The sequence below is a fragment of the Triticum urartu genome, chromosome 1A (genome assembly GCF_056163025.1).
Source record: "Triticum urartu cultivar PI428250 chromosome 1A, HENAU_Tu73, whole genome shotgun sequence".
Lineage (NCBI taxonomy): Eukaryota > Viridiplantae > Streptophyta > Magnoliopsida > Poales > Poaceae > Triticum > Triticum urartu.
Window position 1 is genome coordinate 71,652,278 of NC_141873.1, and position 15,447 is coordinate 71,667,724.

General features: G+C 47.4%; 1 protein-coding gene across 1 annotated transcript; it reads right to left on the reverse strand.

Moving 5' to 3' along the window:
• Nucleotides 1-1,064: 1,064 nt before the first annotated feature.
• On the reverse strand, nt 1,065-2,717 carry LOC125507106 (peroxidase 5-like). Its single transcript, XM_048671816.2, has 2 exons — nt 2,309-2,717; nt 1,065-2,207 (listed from the first exon to the last, which is right to left on the reverse strand). The coding sequence occupies exons 1-2, from the start codon at nt 2,555-2,557 to the stop codon at nt 1,440-1,442; spliced, it is 1,017 nt and encodes a 338-aa protein (XP_048527773.1). The 5' UTR covers nt 2,558-2,717; the 3' UTR covers nt 1,065-1,439.
• Nucleotides 2,718-15,447: the final 12,730 nt, after the last annotated feature.

Below are 15,447 nucleotides of genomic sequence, written 5' to 3' on the forward strand. Positions count from 1 at the left end.
GAGAAGAACCTTCGCAGCCCTGCTCTCCTTCTCTTCCCTGCCAGAACAATGTGCCGCGTTTGTATATGGATACAGATCATGTTCCTCCTACCGGCACGAACATGGAGCAGAGGTTAAAGAAACATGTGCGGCGATCTGATTGAGGTTGATTCTTCAACTTGGCGGAAAGATGCCGGCCCCCGTTTTATAGTACTATCCGTCCGTCCAAGTTGGCCGGCTTTAGCACGGTCAATCGATGCCATGGAGTGAGCGATCTCCGTCCCTAGATCGGGCGCCAATCCCTAGCAATAACTTCACTGCATGAGCGGGGTTTCTTACTGATCGAACCCTCCACGACCTCTATCTTAATGGAGGCAGAAATGTCAAGGTTAAGCAGGGGATGGATGGATCACGGACGCATCTTGGGCGCTAATAAAATGGCAGAGTCCAATTAGGCCACGCCGCTGCTGCACATGCGCGCATGTTCCTCGCCTAGGCTGGACGTGTAAAGGAAGGGTCGGGGGCCAGAGAGACACCCGGACACGGGAGCAGAAACATGCTACACGCGCGTCGGACCAACGGTGCATATGCAGGTAGTATCATTCATGTGGTTCGCTGCGTCGGGTACTCTGGTCTGCCTCGTGCATGCTCTGTCTTTTTTCCCGGTTCTTCGTGTGCAGTTTCAGGCTTCGAGCCACGGCCCTCCTGCCGTCCTGTACCTTCGGTTGGTTCTGTTTTAGACGCGCGTTTCAGGTTGCGTGCATGCGTTTTCCCACAATCCAATTCTGGAATGACAAATATTGTGCTACACAAAAGCAATTGCTCTTTCTCTTTGTCTCTCTCTCTCTCTCTGTGTGGAAACGGTAAAAATTATTTGGCACCATCCCGTCGAAATCTTATTATTATCAGATTGGTATCTGAGCTGTGTCCATGTCATGAAGAAGGGGGTGAGTGATCCGCCGGAATCTGGAAGAGTTAAAGCTTGGTTTGGTAGGCGAAAGCCTCTTTTGAAGATACCAAGTACTGGTCCTTGGCTTTACTCAGCACTCACTTCTTAAAATGTACGCAACGAACACATCTTAATGTATGCGAATACACAATGAATTCCAATCTTACGAATGACAGAATAACACTGAAGGGGCAATTAATTCCATGACACGGTTGATCTCTATGTTGTTGTACCTGTCATGCTGTACCTCTGAATGTACGCATATGACACTGTTTAGCTAGGTATACCCAAAGTAGCCTCACAAAACGAATCAATGGAATTTGCAAGATTGTGACACCTGATCTACCCTTGTAGTACTATGTCACAGGTTACAGCCATGAATGATCGATGCAATGCAAGTGGCGCGTCGGAGGTGACCTAGGTGAAATGTATGTGGCGATCATGTCATGTACAGTGGCCGGAGTACACATGTGCAGATGTCTGAATTTGGCAAGTTTGGCCGGAGTACTAGCTAGTTCACGCTGCTGCAGACCTTCCTGATCTCCCCGGGCGGCCCGGTGAGCACGTCGGCGTAGCCCATCTTCACCATGGCGTCCGCGAACTTCTGCGACCACAGCTTCCGGTTGGCGGCGTACTGGCCGACGAGCGCCGCCGTGTCGCTCTGGTCTAGCAGCGCCTGGTCGGAGTTGAAGAGCACCTCGTGGGTGCCGATGTTCTTGTAGTACTGGTTGTCGAGCTGGAGCGGCGTCTTGGCGTCCAGCTGCACGACGCGGTCCAGCCGCCCCGTCGCCGCCGGGCACTTGCCGGCGCGGAGGGCCTTGGCGAGCGTGTTGTTGAGCGTGGGGTCGATCTGCGGGTAGAGGCGGCTGGAGAAGGAGGAGCAGTGTGAGCGGCCGATGGAGTGGGCCCCGGAGAGCGTGACCATCTCGTCGGCGGTGAGGTTCTTGGACGCGAAGCGGGTGATGAGCTGGGTGAGGTTGAAGTTGGCGGGGGGCAGGTTGGCGAGCGCCTCGGTGGCGTTGGAGACGCGGCCGTCGAGGCGGCCGGAGGGCATGGCGAAGACTATGCCGCCCATGATGCGGGAGGCGTCGCGCGCGGCGAAGGCGACGATGTCGGCGCAGGAGACGACGCCCGGGCAGCGGCGCTCCACGACGCGCTTGATGCGGTCGATGACGCCGAAGCCGCGGAGGCTGGGGAAGTTGGGCGCCGCCGTCTTCTCCACCGTCCGGTTGCCCGGGCTGCCCGTGGGATCGTCCAGCAGCACCGACGCGTCGCAGCCCTGCACGCACGCACCAACCAAGGAATGCAGCTAGCTACATTAGCAGCGTAATTAAGCACGCACGAGCTCGATCGATCGAGCGGAGCAACGGAGTTAGGTACCCTGACGAAGCAGTCGTGGAAGAAGAGGCGGACGAGGCCGGGGCCGTTGCCGGCGTCCATGCGGACGGAGGCGTGGACGATGGTGGCGGTCAGGTTCTCGGCCTCCGGGCACGTGGAGTCGTAGTACCCGACCTTGAGCTGCGCGTCGGCGGCAGGGACGGAGAGGATCAGGCACGCGCACACGCACGCGGCAACCACCGCCAGCACAGATCCGCCATTGCCAGTACCAATACCAGTACCGCTGGCCATCTCCCCTGCACGTACCTCTACACTGGGTATTATCTACTACACGAGTCCACTGGTGCTGGCTGAGCTAAGCTAAGCTAAGCTAGCTCGATGCCCGCGCTAGCTCAGCTCTGGTATCGGGGATCGTACTTCCCGGTGAGTGTACCAGCAGCAGGCAAGTGCAGTGGCATTTATACGTGGCCGGCCGCGTCTCCAACTAACTACAGATTCGAGGTAGATAGAAAACGGAAGCTAGCGAGCGAGCGACCTGCTGCTGCTGCATGCACTGATTAATCAGCTTGGAACGTGGCCAGTGTGTCGACCGACTGAGCCGAGGGAGACGGGAGACTGTAGGAACATGGGACCGAGCCGAAGTTGACCCGCAATCGACCGCCACCAATTAGGTTTCGTGCCCTGCAGCTCGCTGGCCGCTGTTCTCTTCTCCTTGGGGCGCCGAAGTGGTTGCGGTTAACATGGAGCCTGCGGTGTCCGCGCGCACTGACCATCCGTGCTGTCCCTCTCCGGGTGCCGTCCCCGCGCTGCAACGAGCCGGTGCGCGCTTCGCCGGTGCCACTGCCACGACGGGATCGCGATATTTTTTGCGGGATTACAATACGGCGGCGGGGAGCACGGCCGGCGTTGACGGAATGAGATGCGGAATTGTACTTACTGTGGATCCAGATTGGGCTCTGCGCATGCTGTGGCTAGTGGTGGTGGAGTCGGGCGGTAGGACACTATAGTAGCTAGCTGATCCGCAACATCGGGATCGGGGATTAAATTCCTCAGGCCAGGTTGAGGGGCATTGGCTGCCCCTGGGTTTTCTACTTCCTGTCAGTGCTGCTGCTTTGGTATATTATTCCACCGAGTCGGCATTTTCTCCCCACTTCGCTCCAGTTTGCACCCGAAATTTCCCTGGATCCATGGTTCTCGGCTATCAGAGCATCTACATCCGGACGACAAATACGGTCCCTATATACCCGTCGACGTGTCCGGACACGCCCACGAAAGCATCTGGAGATCATCCCTTATATCTCGTGCCCGACTGCCACATACTTCGAATCCGAACTCTTAAATCCATGCACGTCCATCATACACGCCAATGTTGCACATAAATAACAAATGTTGATGCCGAAAATACATAGTGCTTACATAAAATTTATTTTAAATGCACAACTCAAACATTAGTCATTGGTTTTCATCATGGGTCCACATATGCTTCATAAGATCACCGAGTAGCTCCGCGTGCATTTGATGATCTCGAAGATTCTGATGGATCTACAGAAAATTCATAACCTGATTTGCATCTTGATCTTTCGGGAATTGAACTTGTCCTCTAGGCGCTTCAAAATTATTGGTTTGGGCAACACCATCACTCTCATCCTCGACAATAATATTGTGCAAAATAATACAACATGTCTTCGACAGCCACAAAGTTTTAGATTCCCACATCATTGCAACTCCATGAATAATTTCCCAACGAGCATGAAGCATTCTGAATGCCCTCTTCACATCCTTCCTAGCTGGTTCTTGCATTGTTGCAAAGTGACTTTGTTTGTTGCCGTGTGGTTTGGATATAGTCTTCACAAACGCCGTCCACTAGGATAGATACCATCGGCAAGATAATATCTCATGTTGTAGTCATGACCGTTGGCAGCGTAGTTACGCGGCAGCGATTCCCCATTACAAAGCCGCTTGAACACGGGAGATCTTTGAACTACGTTGATGATGTTGCGAGAACCCGTCATTCAAAAGAAAGCATGCCAAATTCATAAGTCGTGGGATGCACTGCTTTCCGTATGATTGTGGCCGCTTTGGTGTGACCTTGATACATTCCCCGCAAACGTTTGGGGTAGTTCTTCCATTGCCAATGCATATAATCACTTGATCCGAGCATTTATGGAAACCCTCTGGCCTCTCCAATAGCCAACAACTTTTATGTGTCCTGCACATTTTGTTCTCTCAGATACTCTGCTCCAAACACCTGCACCACCAAACTTGACAGTAGTCTTTAGGCATGTGCTCTCCCCCACCGGCCCATCTCACCAAGGGTATCTGCGGCAGTATCAAGTGCAATCATACTCAGAGTAGCGGTGCAATTATGCTTAGAAGGGAGAGAAAGTTGGTCGCAACAATCCCTTGTGAGCTTGAAGTAGTCATTATGTGTGTCCACTCCCTCCACAATGCGCAAAAACAATGGTTTACGCATGCGAAAACGGCAATAAAACCATGGATCACCCAAAAAGTTGGGTCCGTAGCAAAGTAGTCGTTGTGCAGTAACCGTGCTCTGGAGACCCTATCCCGGTTGATCACTCTTCTCCCTTTGATTGAGTCCTTAAAGTTCGGAATATGCTCCACCTACTGGTCCATTTCCTCTTGCATGCTCACATGAGCATGATCATGTCCACTTCGTCGTCGAATCCGGTGAACCAAAGAACTTAGCTTCAATCATTTTATCAAGCTCCGTTGAGCCATACTCCTCGTCTGACAAAGCATCGGAATTCATCGCTTTCCCTACTAAAAAAATCACAAAAATCCGGGTCGGACATTCTGTCGGACACATAGAGTGTCGGTGTCAAAACCGGCGGATCTCGGGTAGGGGGTCCCGAACTGTGCATCTAAGGCGGATGATAACAGGAGGCAGGGGACACGATGTTTACCCAGGTTCGGGCCCTCACGATGGAGGTAATACCCTACTTCCTGCTTGATTGATCTTGATGATATGGGTATTACAAGAGCTGATCTACCACGAGATCGTAGAGGCTAAACCCTAGAAGCTAGCCTATGATTCTGATTGTTGTTGTCCTACGGACTAAACCCTTCGGTTTACATAGACACCAGAGGGAGCTAGGGTTACACAGAGTCGGTTACTGTAGGGTTTCGTAGTAATTTCAAAAAATTTCCTACGCACACGCAAGATCATGGCGATGCATAGCAATGAGGGGAGAGTGTGATCTACGTACCCTTGTAGATCAACAACGGAAGCGTTTGGTTGATGTAGTCGTACGTCTTCACGGCCAGACCGATCAAGCATCGAAACTACGGCACCTCCGAGTTTTAGCACATGTTCAGCTCGATGACGATCCCCGGACTCCGATCCAGCAAAGTGTCGGGGAAGAGTTCCGTCAGCACGACGGCGTGGTGACGATCTTGATGTACTACTGTCGCAGGGCTTCGCCTAAGCACCGCTACAATATTATCGAGGACTATGGTGGCAGGGGGCGCCGCACACGGCTAAGAATATGATCACGTGGATCAACTTGTCCTTCTCTGGGGTGCCCCTGCCTCCGTATATAAAGGCTCAAGAGGGGGAGGCCGGCCGACCATCATAGGGCGCGCCAGGAGGAGTCCTACTCCCTCCGGGAGTAGGACTTCTCCCCCAATCCTAGTTGGAATAGGATTCGCGAGGTGGGAAAATAGAGAGAGAGAGAGAAGGAGGGGGGCGCCGGCCCCCTCTCTCCTTGTCCTATTCGGACTAGGGGGGAGGGGCGCGCGGCCCAGCCCTGGCTGCCTCTCCTCTTCTTCCACTAAGGCCCATTAAGGCCCATATAGCTTCCGGGGGGTTCCGGTAACCTCCCGGTACTCCGGTAAAATCCCGATTTCACCCGGGACACTTCTGATATCCAAACATAGGCTTCCAATATATCAATCTTTATGTCTCGACCATTTCAAGACTCCTCGTCATGTCCGTGATCACATCCAGGACTCCGAACAACCTTCGGTACATCAAAATGCATAAACTCATAATATAACTGTCATCGTAACCTTAAGCGTGCGGACCCTACGGGTTCGAGAACAATGTAGACATGACCGAGACACGTCTCCGGTCAATAACCAATAGCGGGACCTGGATGCCCATATTGGCTCCTACATATTCTGCGAAGATCTTTATCGGTCAGACTGCATAACAACATACGTTGTTCCCTTTGTCATCGGTATGTTACTTACCTGAGATTCGATCGTCGGTATCCAATACCTAGTTCAATCTCTTTACCGGCAAGTCTCTTTACTCGTTCCGTAATACATCATCCCGCAACTTAACTCATTAGTTGCAATGCTTGCAAGGCTTAAGTGATGTGCATTACCGAGAGGGCCCAGAGATACCTCTCCGACATTCGGAGTGACAAATCCTAATCTCGAAATACGCCTTTGGAGACACCTGTAGAGCTCCTTTATAATCACCCAGTTACGTTGTGACGTTTGGTAGCACACAAAGTGTTCCTCCGGCAAACGGGAGTTGCATAATCTCATAGGCATAGGAACATGTATAAGTCATGAAGAAAGCAATAGCAACATACTAAACGATCGGGTGCTACGCTAATGGAATGGGTCATGTCAATCAGATCATTCAACTAATGATGTGACCTCGTTAATAAAATAACAACTCTTTGTTCATGGTTAGGAAACATAACCATCTTTGATTAACGAGCTAGTCAAGTAGAGGCATACTAGTGACACTCTATTTGTTTATATATTCACACATGTATTATGTTTCCGGTTAATACAATTCTAGCATGAATAATAAACATTTATCATGAAATAAGGAAATAAATAATAACTTTATTATTGCCTCTAGGGAATATTTCCTTCAGTCTCCCACTTGCACTAGAGTCAATAATCTAGTTCACATCGCTATGTGATTAACACCAATAGTTCACATCTTTATGTGATTGGTTCACATCTCCATGTGACTAACACCCAAAGGGTTTACTAGATTCAATAATCTAGTTCACATCGCTATGTGATTAACACCCAAAGAGTGATCATGTTTTGCTTGTGAGAGAAATTTAGTCAACGGGCCTGCCAAATTCAGATCCGTATGTATTTTGCAAATTTCTATGTCTACAATGCTCTGCACGGAGCTACTCTAGCTAATTGCTCCCACTTTCAATATGTATCTAGATTGAGATTTAGAATCATCTGGATCAGTGTCAAAAACTTGCATCGACGTAACCCTTTACGATGAACCTTTTTGTCACGTCCATAATCGAGAAACATATCCTTATTTCACTAAGGATAATTCTGACCGCTGTCCAGTGATCTACTCCTAGATCACTATTGTACTCCCTCTCTTAACACAGTGTATGGTATACAATAGATCTGGTACACAGCATGACATACTTTATAGAACCTATGGCCAAGGCATAGGGAATGACTTTCATTCTCTTTCTATCTTCTGCCGTGGTCGGGCTTTGAGTCTTACTCAACTTCACACCTTGTAATACAGGCAAGAACTCTTTCTTTGACTGCTCCATTTTGAACTACTTCAAAATCTTGTCAAGGTATGTACTCATTGAAAAAACTTATCAAGCGTCTTGATCTATCTCTATAGATTTTGAAGCTCAATATGTAAGCAGCTTCACTGAAGTCTTTCTTTGAAAAACTCCTTTCAAACACTCCTTTATGCTTTACAGAATAATTCTACATTATTTCTGATCAACAACATGTCATCCACATATACTTATCAGAAATGCTGTAGTGCTCCCACTCACTTTCTTGTAAATACAGGCTTCACCGCAAGTCTATATAAAACTATATGCTTTGATCAACTCATCAAAGCATATATTCCAACTCCGAGATGCTTGCACCAGTCCACAGATGGATCGCTGGAGCTTGCACATTTTGTTAGCACCTTTCGGATTGACAAAACCTTCTAGTTGCATCATATACAACTCTTCTTTAATAAATCCATTAAGGAATGCAGTTTTGTTTATCCATTTGCCAGATTTCATAAAATGCGGCAATTGCTAACATGATTCGGACAGACTTAAGCATAGATACGAGTGAGAAACTCTCATCGTAGTCAACACCTTGAACTTGTCGAAAACCTTTTTGCGACAATTCTAGCTTTGTTGATAGTAACACTACTATCCGTGTCTGTATTCCTCTTGAAGATCCATTTATTATCAATGGCTTGCCGATCCTCGGGCAAGTCCACCAAAGTCCACACTTTGTTCTCATACATGGATCCTATCTCAGATTTCATGGCCTCAAGCCATTTATCGGAATCTGGGCTCATCATCGCTTCCTCATAGTTCGTAGGTTCGTCATGGTCAAGTAACATGACCTCCAGAATAGGATTACCGTACCACTCTGGTGCGGATCTTACTCTGGTTTACCTACGAGATTCGGTAGTAACTTGATCTGAAGTTACATGATCATCATCATTAGCTTCCTCACTAATTGGTGTAGTAGTCACAGGAACAGATTTCTGTGATGAATTATTTTCCAATAAGGGAGAAGGTACAATTACCTTATCAAGTTTTCTACTTTCCTCCCACTCACTTCTTTCGAGAGAAACTCCTTCTCTAGAAAGGATCCATTCTTAGCAATGAATGTCTTTCCTTCGAATCTGTGATAGAAGGTGTACCCAACTGTCTCCTTTGGGTATCCTATGAAGACATATTTCTCCGATTTGAGTTTGAGCTTATCGAGATGAAACTTTTTCACATAAGCATCGCAACTCCAAACTTTAAGAAACGACAGCTTAGGTTTCTTGCCAAACCATAGTTCACACGGTGTCGTCTCAACGGATTTAGATGGTGCCCTATTTAACGTGAATGCAGCTGTCTCTAATGCATAACCCCAAAACAATAGTGGTAAATCGGTAAGAAACATCATAGATTGCACTATATCCAATAATGTACGGTTATGACGTTCGGACACACCATTATGCTGTGGTGTTCCATGTGGCATGAGTTTGTGAAACTATTCCACATTGTTTTAATTGAAGACCAAACTCGTAACTCAAATATTTGTCTCCGCGATCAGATCGTAGAAACTTTATTTTCTTGTCACGATGATTTTCCACTTCACTCTGAAATTCTTTGAACTTTTCAAATGTTTCAGACTTATGTTTCATCAAGTAGATATACCCATATCTGCTCAAATCATCTGTGAAGTTAAGAAAATAACGATACTTGCCGTGAGCCTTAACACTCATCGGACCGCATACATCAGTATGTATTATTTCCAATAAGTCAGTTGCTCGCTCCGGAGAACGGAGTCTTAGTCATCTTGCCCATGAGGCATGGTTCGCAATCATCAAGTGATTCATAATCAAGTGATTCCAAAATCCCATCAGCATGGAGTTTCTTCATGCGCTTTACACCAATATGACCTAAACGGCAGTGCCACAAATAAGTTGCACTATCATTATTAACTTTGCATCTTTTGGTTTCAATATTATGATTATGTGTATCACTACGATCGAGATCCAACGAACTATTTTCATTGGGTGTGTAACCATATAAGGTTTTATTCATGTAAACAGAACAACAATTTATTCTCTTACTTAAATGAATAACCGTATTACAATAAACATGATCAAATCATATTCATGCTCAATGCAAACACCAAATAACACTTATTCAGGTTCAACACTAATCCCGAAAGTATAGGGAGCGTGCGATGATGATCATATCAATCTTGGAACCACTTCCAACACACATCATCACTTCACCCTCAACTAGTCTTTATTCTGCAACTCCCGTTTCGAGTTACTAATCTTAGCAACTGAACTAGTATCAAATACTGAGGGGTTGCTATAAACACTAGTAAAGTACACATCAATAACATGTATATCAAATATACTTATGTTCACTTTGCCATCCTTCTTATCTGCCAATCACTTGGGGTAGTTCCGCTTCCAGTGACCAGTCCCTTTGCAGTAGAAGCACTTAATCTCAGGCTTAGGATCAGACTTGGGCTTCTTCACTTGAGCAGCAACTTGCTTGCTGTTCTTGTTGAAGTTCCCCTTCTTCCCTCTGCCCTTTTCTTGAAACTAGTGGTCTTGTCTACCATCAACACTTGATGTTTTTTTTTCTATTTCTACCTTTATCAATTTCCGCATTACGAAGAGCTTGGGAATCGTTTCCGTTATCCCTTGCATATCATAGTTCATCACGAAGTCCTACTAACTTGGTGATGGTGACTAGAGAATTCTGCCAATCACTATCTTATCTGGAAGATTAACTCCCACTTGATTCAAGCGATTGTAGTACTCAGACAACCTGGGCACATGCTCACTAGTTTAGCGATTCTCCTCCATCTTTTAGCTATAGAACTTGTTGGAGACTTCATATCTCTCAACTCGGGTATTTGCTTGAAATATTAACTTCAACTCCTGGAACATCTCATATGTTCCATGACGTTCAAAACGTCTTTGAAGTCCCGATTCTAAGCCATTAAGCATGGTGCACTAAACTATCAAGTAGTCATCATATTGAGCTAGCCAAACGTTCATAACGTCTGCATCTGCTCCTGCAATAGGTCCGTCACCTAGCGGTGCATCAAGGACATAATTCTTCTGTGCAGCAATGAGGATAAACCTCAGATCACGGATCCAATCCGCATCATTGCTACTAACATCTTTCAACACAATTTTCTCTAGGAACATATCAAAATAAACACACGGAAGCAACAATGCGAGCTATTGATCTACAACATAATTTGCAAAATACTACCAGGACTAAGTTCATGATAAATTTAAGTTCAATTAATCATATTACTTAAGAACTCCCACTTAGATAGACATCCCTCTAATCCTCTAAGTGATCACGTGATCCAAATCAACTAAACCATGTCCGATCATCACGTGAGATGGAGCAGTTTCATTGGTGAACATCACTATGTTGATCATATCTACTATATGATTCACGCTCGACCTTTCGGTCTCCGTGTTCCGAGGCCATATCTGTATATGCTTGGCTCGTCAAGTATAACCTGAGTATTCCGTGTGTGCAACTGTTTTGCACCCGTTGTATTTGAACGTAGAGCCTATCACACCCGATCATCACGTGGTGTCTCAGCACGAAGAACTTTCGCAACGGTGCATACTCAGGGAGAACACTTCTTGATAATTAGTGAGAGATCATCTTAAAATGCTACCGTCAAACTAAGCAAAATAAGATGTATAAAAGATAAACATCATATGCAATCAAAATATGTGACATGATATGGCCATCATCATCTTGCGCCTTTGATTTCCATCTCCAAAGTACTGTTATGATCTCTATCGTCACCGGCATGACACCATGATCTCCATCATCTTGATTTATATCAATGTGTCGTCACGTGGTCGTCTCGCCAACAATTGCTCTTGCAACTATTGCTATCGCATAGCGATAAAGTAAAGCAGTTATTGGGCACTTGCATCTTATGCAATAGAGAGACAACCATAAGGATTTTGCCAGTTGCCGATAACTTCAACAAAACATGATCATCTCATACAACAACTTATATCTCATCACGTCTTGACCATATCACATCACAACATGCCCTGCAAAAACAAGTTAGACGTCCTCTACTTTGTTGTTGCAAGTTTTACGTGGCTGCTATGGGCTTAGCAAGAACCGTTCTTACCTACGCATCAAAAACCACAACGATAGTTTGTCAAGTTGGTGTTGTTTTAACCTTCGCAAGGACCGGGCGTAGCCACACTCGGTTCAACTAAAGTTGGAGAAACTGACACCCGCTAGCCACCTTTGTGCAAAGCACGTCGGGAGAACCGGTCTCGCGTAAGCGTACGCGTAATGTCGGTCTGGGCCGCTTCGTCCAACAATACCGCCGAACCAAAGTATGACATGCTGGTAAGCAGTATGACTTATATCGCCCACAACTCACTTGTGTTCTACTCGTGCATATAACATCAACACATAAAACCTAGGCTCGGATGCCACTGTAGGGTTTCGTAGTAATTTCAAAAAAATTCCTACGCACACGCAAGATCATGGTGATGCATAGCAACAAGGGGAGAGTGTGATCTACGTACCCTTGTAGATCGACAACGGAAGCGTTTGGTTGATGTAGTCGTACGTCTTCACGGCCCAACCGATCAAGCACCGAAACTACGGCACCACCGAGTTTTAGCACACGTTCAGCTCGATGACGATCCCCGGACTCCGATCCAGCAAAGTGTCGGGGAAGAGTTCCGTCAGCACGACGGCGTGGTGACGATCTTGATGTACTACTGTCGCAGGGCTTCGCCTAAGCACCGCTACAATATTATCGAGGACTATGGTGGCAGGGGGCGCCGCACACGGCTAAGAATATGATCATGTGGATCAACTTGTCCTTCTCTAGGGTGCCCCTGCCTCCGTATATAAAGGCTCAAGAGGGGGAGGCCGGCCGGCCATCATAGGGCGCGCCAGGAGGAGTCCTACTCCCTCCGGCAGTAGGACTTCTCCCCCAATCCTAGTTGGAATAGGATTCGCGAGGTGGGAAAAGAGAGAGAGAGAAGGAGGGGGGCGCCGGCCCCCTCTCTCCTTGTCCTATTCGGACTAGGGGGGAGGGGCGCGCGGCCCAGCCCTGGCTGCCTCTCCTCTTCTTCCACTAAGGCCCATTAAGGCCCATATAGCTCCCGGGGGGTTCCGGTAACCTCCCGGTACTCCGGTAAAATCCCGATTTCACCCGGAACACTTCCGATATCCAAACATAGGCTTCCAATATATCAATCTTTATGTCTCGACCATTTCGAGACTCCTCGTCATGTCCGTGGTCACATCCGAGACTCCGAACAACCTTTGGTACATCAAAATGCATAAACTCATAATATAACTGTCATCGTAACCTTAAGCGTGCGGACCCTACGGGTTCGAGAACAATGTAGACATGACCGAGACACGTCTCCGGTCAATAACCAATAGCGGGACCTGGATGCCCATATTGGCTCCTACATATTCTGCGAAGATCTTTATCGGTCAGACCGCATAACAACATACGTTGTTCCCTTTGTCATCGGTATGTTACTTGCCTGAGATTCGATCGTCGGTATCCAATACCTAGTTCAATCTCGTTACCGGCAAGTCTCTTTACTCGTTCCGTAATACATCATCCCGCAACTTAACTCATTAGTTGCAAGGCTTAAGTGATGTGCATTACCGAGAGGGCCCAGAGATACCTCTCTGACATTCGGAGTGACAAATCCTAATCTCGAAATACGCCAACCCAACATGTACCTTTGGAGACACCTGTAGAGCTCCTTTATAATCACCCAGTTACGTTGTGACGTTTGGTAGCACACAAAGTGTTCCTCCGGCAAACGGGAGTTGCATAATCTCATAGTCATAGGAACATGTATAAGTCATGAAGAAAGCAATAGCAACATACTAAACGATCGGGTGCTAAGCTAATGGAATGGGTCATGTCAATCAGATCATTCAACTAATGATGTGACCTCGTTAATCAAATAACAACTCTTTGCTCATGGTTAGGAAACATAACCATCTTTGATTAACGAGCTAGTCAAGTAGAGGCATACTAGTGACACTCTGTTTGTTTATATATTCACACATGTATTATGTTTCCGGTTAATACAATTCTAGCATGAATAATAAACATTTATCATGAAATAAGGAAATAAATAATAACTTTATTATTGCCTCTAGGGCATATTTCCTTCAGTTACAAGGGAGGAGATCTACATATCCGAATCGCCAAGCCTGCCTTCCACGCAAAGGAGAGTCCCACCCGGACACGGGACGAACTCTTCAATCTTGTATCTTCATAGTCCAACAGTCCGGCCAAAGTAGTCCGGCTGTTCGAGGACCCCCTAATCCAGGACCCCCTCAGTAGCCCCCGAACCAGGCTTCAATGACGATGAGTCCGACGCACAGATTGTCTTCGGTATTGCAAGGCGGGTTCTTCTCCAAATTCTGAATACCTATCTAGTAGTGTCCGACTTCCCATGAATGTTGCACTCCTTGGCTTCTGCGCCTAATAATGGCTATCCTCCACGTGTCGAGCGAATGCGAGAAGTCGGGGCATTTTTACACTTGCCACCCTAACCATGCGAGCAAATCGTCTATTTAAGAGGCGTGGATCCTTAGATCCAGATCACACCATCCTCCCACAGTGAACATCCAACAGAGCGCGCCCGGAAAAGTCCATCCCATCATGGCCGGCCATCGCAGCTCCTCCTCTCTCTCCCGTAGCCCTAAGCCAAGTGATTGGAAGAAGTGTTCCGTCCCCCATGGTCAATTAGTAGAGTTACAGACCCGGGGGTTTCTCCCGCCAGCGTATATGGTCCCCGTTCGAGTCGGACTTGTTACTTACAACGGTGGGGAGCAAGCAGAGAGTTTTCCCAACCCATCCATGGGGGAGCGGGTATGCCTTGTCCCTTACTTACTAAGGGGGCTTGGATTTCCAATCCATCCATTCCTCCGCGGGCTCCTGGAGTTCTACGGCCTCCAGCTGCATAACTTTACTCCCGCCTCCATATTACATATCGCTGGTTACGTCGCCTTTTGCGAGCTGTTTTTGGGCTGCGAAGCTCATTTCGAGCTATGGAAGAGGCTATTCTGCCTCGTACCCTGTTCACAGGAGGGGTCATTATATCAAGTGGGCGGAGCCGAGATATGGCGCATCGCCGGGACCGGATACCTGTCCGGTACTCCGAAGAAGACATCTAAAGACTGGCCTTCGGAGTTGTTTTATATGGAGGACGTCCCTCTTCCGGATCCTACTCGGATGGACCTTCCTGAGTTCAATAATGCCCCTCTGAAGAAATGCCGCAACTGGCGCCCTCGGGACCCCCAGGAGGAAGATGACAGAGAGGTCCTTTACCTGATGGGCCAGATGAAGACGCTGACCAAATCAGGATTGACAATAATCGAGGTTATGTCAATATGTATAATGCGGGGGGTGCAACCACTTCAATATCGGGGACAACCCATGTGGCACTTCAACGGAGAAGACGATGCCACCCTCTGCGGTCGTAAGGGACCGGACTCCGCCGCTGCTCTAGCAAAAATACGGTCCAATCTATATAAGGGAGAGGAAGAGGAGTTCATCCGCATCAAGCCACGAGACGGATTCTCCATGTACAATCCCCCAAACTGGGTGAGCTGCTATTCTCTACTCCAGACCTTCCTGCATTCTTCGTCATGAGTATTTACCTTGCTATTTCATAGCAGGAA